Consider the following 10,226-nt stretch of genomic DNA (forward strand, 5'->3'; position numbering starts at 1 on the left):
TTATTCGTGTGTTCAACCCTCGCCTGGGTTGATAGCTCCACCACAGAAGAATGGTCCCCTTTTGTTGAGGTCACAGTCGGACTTCTAAAGGATTTTGGAGGACAACAGGAAGATCGATGGCGACAGCTTACCTTAAGACTCAAATCTCTCCCGCTCTCTCTCCATCACTACTCAACTCAATAACACGAACTGAACTGAACTTTACTCATCATCGTAAAACTATCTATTTACCCCTAGACGTGAAGAAGCTTGGTTTATCATATATTTCCACACTTACTGATATACTTATTTATTGCTAACCTGTTTGATTTATCTGCATTTATATTACTGTATTGCATAGTTACTAATAAATAAAATTAGTTGATAGCAATACTGGACTCCAAAGTGTTTTCCATTTCTGCTGGATCTTTAACCCGTCACGGAGTACGTGACAAGAGCCTGAACTCACATACTCAATGTTTTAGGAATAGCTTCTTCCACTCTGCTATCAGATTTCTGAATAGTCAATGGACCCATGAACACTCCCCCGTTATTCATTTTATTAAAACATTTAAAAAAAAATTATAGTATTTTTATGTCTTCGCATTCTACTGTTGCCACAGAACAAATTCCAAGTGATATAAGTCTGATAATAAATGTAATTTTGAAACTGGTGCTGGTTAGGCAGAGGAAGGGGAGGACTAGATGGGCCGAAGGATCTCTCGCTCTGTGCTGCCTCAGGAAAGGTTCCCGTAGGGTTTTCCGTGTTTGATGGGTGGGGGGGGGTGAGATTTCACGGGCTGCGGGTGGTCAGGTGGTAGCTGGTTTGGGCTGTCTTGGGACCCTCGGAGACACCCGCTCCCTCTGGTGATCTGCCATGCACTGCTTGAACGCCTGCACGGGCCCCTGGCACCGACGCCAGTCCTGGTGCTCTGCCATACAGTCCTGCACCGCATGGTGGTAGCTGGCACAGCCCGTCCGCGAGATCATCTGATCCACTGGGTCCTCCTCCTCCTCTTCCTGTCCCGCTGCCCGGCGCCTGCCCCTGTCATGAAACGACATTCCACCCGACCCCTGCAACGGAGAAACATCAGTCAGCAATGGGTTGAGAGCTACCACAGCATAGCTGTTAGCACGGTGCTATTGCAGCTTAGGCTGTTGGAGTTCAAGTTCAAGTCTAAGTCATTCAACCATACGTGGCTACCCACGAATACAGCCAAATGAAACAGTGTTACTCTGGGACCAAGGTGCAAAACACAGTACCAACTGTCATACACGGCACAAAGTACACATATGATATCAGTAAAATACAGTCACACAAGAAGTGTAGTCCAAGTCCCCGAGTCCATGAACATTGCAGCAGTCTACAGTCAGACATCACATCACTCGTCTTCTGTTGAGCGAACACTGGTGGGGGGGCGCGCGCAGGTACCGGCTCCAGCATGGATGCCACGCTACACCGCCTCCGGTGGAGGTCACTGTCTCCGACACCTCCCCCGGTGGTTGCAAATAGGTGACCCCACAGATTAAGGCCTAGTCCTCGTCTTGACCAAGGCCAGTCAACTCCCCCGCCCCCCCCCATTCCCCAATAAACCGGTGAATCGGACTTGCCACATTCCACACCACCAATGTCCAACAGGGTCTTGTAATCACAAGAACAGCAGCTAAGACAATCTCTCGCCATTAGGCTGCATGCTGCCTTCACACATCGACACTTCTAAGTTGCAGGCACCATATCCAGCTCCTACAATTTCTCCACCAACGAGCAACTCACTGACGGGGCAGACCTGCAGTACTTCAAGTCCTTAATGTCCCTCGGGGTCCTGCAATCATTAACAAATGCATTTAAAAACGACACCACCACCTTTAGTTGACCCCACTGAGCCAGTGCGTCCGAGCGTAGCACCATCTTATTGGAAGTTCTGATTTCAATCCTGGCTTCCTCTTTTGCAAGACTGTACATCCTTCCCCTGTCCGTCCTTCCCATGTGGGGGTGGATTTCCTCCGGGTGCTCTGGCCTCCTCCCACAGTATTTATATCTATTTAGAGATACAGCACGGTAACATGTCCTTCCAGCTCAACAAACTGCAGCCAATTACACCCCTGTGACCAATTGACCTACTAATCCGTAAACCTTTGGAATGTGGGAGGAAACCCTCACACAGGGGAGGAACTGAACCCAGGTCACTGGCGCTGTAACAGCGTTATGCTGACCGCTACGGAACCGTGCTGTCCCTAAACATACAAACTTCTTACAGGCAAAAGCAGGAATTGAACCCTGAGCAAAGATCGCTGTCAAATGATGCGTTAACCGCCATGCCAACTGCTGTTTACCAATTACAGCTCAATGTTCGACACTATCACCTCCTCAGTACTAACCCACAAGCTTCAAAACCTAGGCCTCCGTACCCCTCCCCCCACCCTCGACTTCCTCGTCTGGAGACGACAGTGAGTGCGAATCAGAAATAACCATTCAAAAAGCGCTAACAATCAACACTGGCACACCCCAGGGATCTGTGCTTAGCCCACTGCTCTACTCTCTCTATCCCCATGACTGTGTGGCTAGGCACAGCTCAAACACCATCAGAACAGAAATGCGAAGAAATTTTTTTAGTCAGAGGGTGGTGAATCTATGGAATTTGTTGCCACGGGCAGCAGTGGAGGCCAAGTCATTGGGTGTATTTAAGGCAGAGATTGATAAGTATCTGAGTAGCCAGGGCATCAAAGGTTATGGTGAGAAGGTGGGGGAGTGGGACTAAATGGGAGAATGGATCAGCTCATGATAAAATGGTGGAGCAGACTCGATGGGCCAAATGGCCGACTTCTGCTCCTTTGTCTTATGGTCTAAAATTTACCCGATGACACAATAGACGGCGGCAGAATCTCAGACGGCAATGAGGAGGCACAGAGGAGTGAGATCGGTCAGCTGGTTAAGTGGTGTCGCAACACCACCCTCGCTCAGTGTCAGTAAGTCCAAGGAATTCATTGTAGATGCCAGGAAGGGAAAGTCAGTGTCATCCTAACAGTCCTTGTCCTCATCCTACGGTATCTCCTGCCTGATGGTAGGGGGTTAAGTGATTACGGGACGAATGGGAGAGATCATTTATGGTATTCATGTGCCTAGTTGAATCACAGTAAAACTTGGACTTGAACAGAAGGGTTGGTTAGTGTCAGGGTCTGTGGTTCGGGAGAAGGCAGGTCATGGGAAATTCGAGAACGGGGGTCAGAGGCCAACCTGGGGGGAGGAGATCACGGCCCGAGAGGGGTTGAGAGGTCGGATGCCGAGGGGTAGTTAGTCAGGCCGAAGGAGTGGGAAGATCAGGGACCCAGGGGGGTGTTTCTGCCGCTCCACTCGCCCCACTCACCGGCACTCGAAGCTCTTCGCCAACTTCTCGGTGTCGTCCAAATAAAAGCTCACCCGGCACCGGAAATACTCCAGAAAACAAAAGATCCGGGGTCATGACCGGTTGCTAAGGCAACAGAGAGGCGCTGGAGAGAAAACAACACAACTCGGCGATCAGGCAGCATCTGTGGAGGGAAACGGACGGGTAACTTTTCGGGTCGAGACTGTTCATTCTACTGATGAGAACATGACCATGAACGGCCAAAATACCGATTTAGAAGATATTAAATAATAACAAAACTCAAAATGTGATTTTTCGCAGCTGTGGAGCATCCGGATAAACTCAGCCGCCCGGACTGCCGCTGGTCTAAACTTTACAAGACAAACTTAGTACATTTCGCTCCAAGCAGATGCTCTGAATGGAGTGAGATTCTCCCAGAGAGCACCGCGGCTCAGAAGCCCCTCTATCTCAAGGCAAACATCAAAGTTGCTGGTGAACGCAGCAGGCCAGGCAGCATCTCTAGGAAGAGGTACAGTCGACGTTTCGGGCCGAGACCCTTCGTCAGGACTAACTGAAAGATGAGCTAGTAAGAGATTTTCCTAGCTCTTCTTTCAGTTAGTCCTGACGAAGGGTCTCGGTCTGAAACGTCGACTGCACCTCTTCCTACAGATGCTGCCTGGCCTGCTGCGTTCACCAGCAACTTTGATGTGTGTTGCTTGAATTTCCAGTATCTGCAGAATTCCTGTTGTTTTCTATTTCAAGGCGATGTTTTCCTTGGGTTCAACGACACATGCGCAACACAGTCTGGTGGTTGGTGAGTTCTGTCTCTTCGATGGCGGGTTGCCACAGAAACCAAGATGAGCATCACGTGACCGTCAGTGCCCCGCCCCGTCCTGCTCCAGGAATACTTTTTACTTTATACTTCATTGTCGCCAAACAATTGATACTAGAATGTACAATCATCACAGCGATATTTGATTCTGCGCTTCCCACTCCCTGGATTACAAATATTAAATATTAAAAATATTAAAAATAGTAAAAATTAGTAAATATTAAAAATTTAAATTATACATCATAAATAGAAAATAGAAAAATGGAAAGTAAGGTAGCGCAAAAAAATCGAGAGACAGGTCCGGATATTTGGAGGGTACGGCCCAGATCCGTTCAGCAGTCTTATCACAGTTGGAAAGAAGCTGTTCCCAAATCTGGCCGTACGAATCTTCAAGCTCCTGAACCTTCTCCCGGAGGGAAGAGGGACGAAAAGTGTGTTGGCTGGGTGGGTTGTGTCCTTGATTATCCTGGCAGCACTGCTCCGACAGCGTGCGGTGTAAAGTGAGTCCACAGACAGAAGATTGGTTTGTGTGATGTGCTGCACCGTGTTCACGATCTTCTGCAGCTTCTTTCGGTCTTGGACAGGACAACTTCCATACCAGGTTGTGATGCACCCTAGAAGAATGCTTTCTACGGTGCATCTATAAAAATTAGTGAGGGTTTTAGGGGACAGGCCAAATATTCAGTTGGTCGGGCGGCTTCTGAGAAGGGTGAAATGGAATTAATATTTTTGGTGAAAACCCCACCCCAGAGAAAGGAAAATCTGAAATTCAACGTGTTTGAGGTTGCAGAGAGAGTTGGGAGGCCAGTAAAGAGTGTCACAGCTCAGTTACAGTAGCGGTGGTGGCCATTCAGTCTGTCAATTCACTACTAGACCAGTGTGAGACCCAATGGCCTTCCCCTGCACATCCAATCCCTGCAGACAGATATCCTGGCAACTATCCCTTCAATTCCAACAGACTGAGAGAAACCAATGTTGAACTGAGACATCAGGAGAGAAAACAGTTACCAGAAATTGTAGGACTCACCCCTTATTTTGCCCAAGCAGTCTCCAACCTGACATCATGAACATTGATATCTCTAACTTCCAATAACCACTTCCAATAATGTCCTAGCCTATGTGTCTCTCAGAAACAAAATCAGGTTTAATATCAAAGTGCTGGAGGAACTCAGCAGGTCAGGCAGCATCTATGGAAATGCATAAACAGTTTTGGGCTAGACCCTTCATCAAGATTCTTGTATTTATGTTTAATATCACTGACATATTTGTGTGAAATTTTAACCAGAAGCAACTCTGCAGATGCTGGAAATCCAAAGCAACACACACAAAGTGCTGGAGGAACTCAGCAGGTCAGGCAATGATCATGGAGAGGAATAAACAGTTGACATTTCGGTCCAAGACACTTCATCAGGCCTGAAGCATTGTCTACTTATGCATTTCAATAGATGCTGCCTGACCTGTTGAGTTCCTCCAGCATTTTGTGTGTATTGTGAAATATATTTATTTATTGAGATTCACTGCAGAACGGGCCCTTCCAGCCCTTTGAGCCACACCGCCCAGCGACCCATGATTTAATCCCAGCCTAATCACAGGGCAATTTACAATGACCAATTAACCTACCAACCAGTGCATTTTTGGACTGTGGGAGGAAACCGGAGCACCCGGAGGAAACCCATGCAGTCACAGGGAGAACGTACAAACTCCCCACAGGCTGTGGCAGGATTTGAACCCCGGTCGCCTGTACTGTTAGACGTTGTGCTAACCACTACGGTACTGTGCAGCCTGAAATTTGCTGTTCTGCGGCAGCAGTTCATTAGAAAACTGTAAATTACAATAAGCAATATATATTAAAGAATTAAATAGTGCAACAGAAGAGCAAAGTTGTGATGTAAAGTTCATGGGTTCAGGGACGGTTCAGGAATCTGATGGCGGGGGGGAAGAAGCTGTTCCTAAAACGTTGAGTGTGTTTCTTCAGGCTCCTGTACCTCCTATGTATGATACAAACCCTCCAGTCCCAATAACATAATCATTAATCCTCTCTGTACTCCTCCAGTTTACTGACATCTTTCCTATAGCAGGGTGACCAGAACTGTACACAGCACTCCAAACCTAGCCTTACCTCCATCTTGTGCAGACGTAACATAACGTCCCAACTCCTGCTCTCCATGTTATGGGCACCTGTGCAAATGGGCTAGTTTAATCCAGTTTTGTATCATTTACCGGTACTGAGTTTTCCGGATTGGAAGTGCCCGGCCAGTCTTTCCCATCTGTCCTCGCTGCCTGGATGGAGGATGGATCATTCTCTCTTCTCCCCACTTCCATCGGGCAGATGTTGCAAAAGCCTGAGAGCATGTGCCACCAGGCTGAGGGACAGCTTCTATCCTGCTGTATTAGGGCTATTGAATGGTCCCCTAGTATGATAAGTTGGAGTCTTGACCTCATAATCTACCTCATTATGACCTTGCAGCTTATTGACTGCCTGCACTGCACTTTCTCTGTAACTGTAACACTTTATTCTGCATTTTCTTACTGTTTTCTCTTGTACTATCTCTATGCATTAAAGTTAATGAAATGATCTGTGTGGATGGACGCAAAATAAATTTTTTCGCTATACCTTGGTATGTGTGACAATAGCACGCATACCAAACTCTGAATGAAATATAGCTGCTGTTGTCCTTATATTCCTATAAGGACAACAGCGGCTATATTGATTAGGAGTATGAGGAGATTTGCTGTCACCAAAGCCACTCACAGATTTCTACAGGTGTAACGCGGAGAGCATTCTGACTGGCTGCATCACCGTCTGGTATGGAGTGGGGAAAGTACGACTCAGGATCGAAATGAGCTGCGGAAAGTTGTGAATTCAGTCCGCTCCGTCATGGGCACCAGGCTCCCCAGCATCCAGGATACCTTCAGAGAGCCATGCCTCAAAAAGGCAGCATCCGTTATTAGGGACCCCTGTCACCCAGACCATGCCCTCTTCTCATTGATACCATCAGGGAGGAGGTACAGAAACCTGAAAGCACTCACTCAGCATTTCAGGAACAACTTCTTCCCCTCTGCCACATGATTTCTAAATGGATATTGAACTCATGAACAATACCACACTACTTTTTTCTTGTTTTGCATGACTTACTTAACTGTTTAAAATATATATACTTCTCACTGTAATTTACAGATTTCATTATGATATATAACAGTCTACTGCTGCTGCAGAACAACAGATTTCATGACATATGCCAGTGATATCAAACCTGATTCTGATTCTCCCGGTGAGTTTCTTCTGGGTGCTGTCCTTTCCTCCCACATTCCAGGTTAGGGGCAGAGGTAGTAAATTGCCATGCTGGTCCAAAATCATGCAACACTTGCAGACTGTCCCCAGCCCATCCACAGATTGTGTTGTTTATTGACGCAATACCATGCAGTTCAGGATGTACGGCGGTGTCAGGGAGGGGTAGCACCTCTGGTGGGGGAACATGTCGCGTCCTTTTCGAGGCGGTTAGTCCACCTTTGGTCCCCACCTGGCACTCAGCTCTCACCTGTGGCTCCCCATAGCTGTTTGCATGCGACAGCGGCCACACCCCGGGCAACGGCTTCGACAAGCCGGCTAAACCAGGTGAGAGTAGCCGATGGGTCTCAAACCCTCGGTGAGATAGGGAGTTGTCTATCCCAGCATGTGAAGACAGACTCCGGCGGATTGAGCGGACGAGACCAATGGAAGGTCCAACGGTCAAGAAGGCGGTCTCTGCAAGCGTTATGGAATGCGTAGAGCACGACTAGACACAGAAGACGTCCTGGTCATCCACTGCGCCTAGTCCCATCTCCAGCCGTCTAGACTCTGTCTTGCCACTGGATCCAGATGGGAATTGGGAAGAGAGAGTGAGGCTGACGCTGTGCAACTCTCCCTCACTTAAATCCAAATCACGCACTAGTCTCGACACCATCAATAATGGTGTCGAGGTCCTCATCGACGTACGATGGACAAACATGAACCATGCAGTTCACTGTGTGTTTCAACGTATATGAAAGCTAACCTTTCTTCAATCTTATCCTCAAGATTAAAGATGGCACCAGAGGTTTTGGTGGACCTTCCTTCTGTTTACCTGTGAAACAGTTTAATTCTTTGCTTCCCGTGTCTCTTTCTTCCCTTTTCAAGGTGGCTGGGGTCTTGTCAGAGTGTCTGATCCAGTCTGCAGCTCATACTACGGTTCTTCACGGGTGGTGGTTCTCACGCTTGGAACTCGCCTAGGGGCCTGGCGTTTCAGTATCTCCAGATGCCGCCTGAAAGACGTGCGCCTTCAGGGTGCGGCCCCGTGGCTGACCCGATTCCTCGCTAATGTCACAGACTGAAGTGTCGCGGGAGGCTGAAGCTTTGAGAGAGCGGGCAGGCGGTGTACGACACTGCCAAAGGAAGGGGGAGGGGGGAGAGTTAATGCTTTTACTGCTGCGTGTGTGTGTGTGTGTGTGTGTGTGTGTGTGTGTGTGAGAGAGAGAGCGCGCGCGCACGTGCGCTTTTGGGTACTAACATTTTCTGTTTTTTTAAATGTTTTGTGGATGTCTGTGAAGATTAAGGATTTTAGGTTGTATTCTGTCAGCATTCTCTGATATTAAACCAAACCATTTATTTTGTTATTATTTTTCATTGTGCTATCTCAAGGTGTTTAGATTAAAGTCTGTCACGAGCCTTGTGGCCCATCAGGCCGGTGCTTATGCCAGTTTCCGTGGCGTGAAGCGATTGAGAGTACGAGACTCCCCGCCACCCCCCCTGCCGCTCCGGATAGTACGCCAGTCTATCATGAGGTTAACCCCCAGCATTTGCCAGTACCCATTCTCAGCTGGGTAGACTGGAGCATTGTGTGGTTAAGTACCTTGCTCAAGGACACACTCGCTGCCTCGGCCGAGGCTTGAACCCATGACCTTCAGATCGCTAGTCCAATGCCCTAACCACTTGGCCACGCACCACACATCTCAAAGTATAGATGTGATGAAACAATCTGTATGGATGCCATCCACAGCAAAGTTCCTCATTGTACCTTGGTGCACGTGACAACAATAAACCAATTTACTAATTCCCTCTCACTCTCTCATGATTCTTGAGAGTGAACTTATTGACAGAGTTTTTGGACCCCTTACCAGTTATCTCCTGATAATTGTGCAAGTCCGTGTGCTGAAGAACGAAGGTCGAACCCTTGTTCGGGGAGTCTGGGGTCAAATCTCAAAGGTCAAATCCATGATTGGTGAGTCCTAGGGTTGATACAGAAGGTCGTCGAAGTCCGAAGTTGGATGCCCGGTGTCTGAGGGCTTGTGACCAAGGGCTGATGGTGGACTGTCCTCGGTTTGGAAGCCTGTCTGTGTGATGGTCAGGTGGTGGGTGGGGTGGGGGGAAGGGGCTTGATTTGCTGCTGTTGTTGCCGGTGTTGCTCTGCTGAACATTGTGGGTATGCGATGTTGGTGCCAGAATGTGTGCCAGCACGTGCGGGCTGCCCCCAGCACTTCCTTGGTTGTGTTGGCTTTAATGCAAACCATAGAAACCATAGAAACTACAGCACAGAAACAGGCCCTTTGGCCCTGCTTGGCTGTGCCGAACCATTTTCTGCCTAGTCCCACTGACCTGCACACAGACCATATCCCTCCATACACCTCCCATCCATGCATTTCACTGTATGTTTTGACGTACGTGTGATAAATGTCAATCTGAATCTGATGTGGCTTTTGAGAAGGGTCCTGTCAATTGTCTTAACATATCACAGAACAATTTAGACCCAATGGAAATAAACAGTTGACATTTTGGGCCAAGACCCTTTCAGCCCAAAACGTCGACTGTTCATTCCCCTCCATAGATGCTGCCTGACCTACTGAGTTCCTCCAGCATTTTGTATGTAGTGGTCTGGATTTTGATCATCTGTAGAACCTCTTGTGTTTATACAGTCAATGGAGCCGCAAACCTCTCCCCTCCACCCAACACCCCCAACTCCTCTAGATCTCCTTGAGAAGGTGCTGGAATCATGATGAAAGTCCCGTTAAACATCAAACTCTTTACAATTTTCAACACCACTGTACAACGCTAAAGG

General features: G+C 48.0%; 1 protein-coding gene across 1 annotated transcript; it reads right to left on the reverse strand.

Annotated features, from left to right (window-relative positions):
• Window positions 1–524: 524 nt before the first annotated feature.
• LOC134349965 (cytochrome c oxidase assembly factor 4 homolog, mitochondrial) lies at window positions 525–3,440 on the reverse strand. Its single transcript, XM_063054917.1, has 2 exons — window positions 3,345–3,440; window positions 525–1,053 (listed from the first exon to the last, which is right to left on the reverse strand). Exons 1-2 carry the CDS (start codon window positions 3,438–3,440, stop codon window positions 790–792), a joined length of 360 nt encoding a protein of 119 aa, XP_062910987.1. The 3' UTR covers window positions 525–789.
• Window positions 3,441–10,226: the final 6,786 nt, after the last annotated feature.

Source organism: Mobula hypostoma, chromosome 7 (assembly GCF_963921235.1).
Source record: "Mobula hypostoma chromosome 7, sMobHyp1.1, whole genome shotgun sequence".
Taxonomy (NCBI): domain Eukaryota; kingdom Metazoa; phylum Chordata; class Chondrichthyes; order Myliobatiformes; family Myliobatidae; genus Mobula; species Mobula hypostoma.

Excerpts from the sequence above, each read along its gene's own strand:
- LOC134349965 (XM_063054917.1), bottom strand. The coding sequence starts at position 3,440 with ATGACCCCGGATCTTTTGTTTTCTGGAGTATTTCCGGTGCCGGGTGAG. Across the intron at positions 1,054-3,344 it reads GCGAAGAGCTTCGAGTGCCG|GGGTCGGGTGGAATGTCGTT; the intron begins GTGAGTGGGGCG and ends TCTCCGTTGCAG.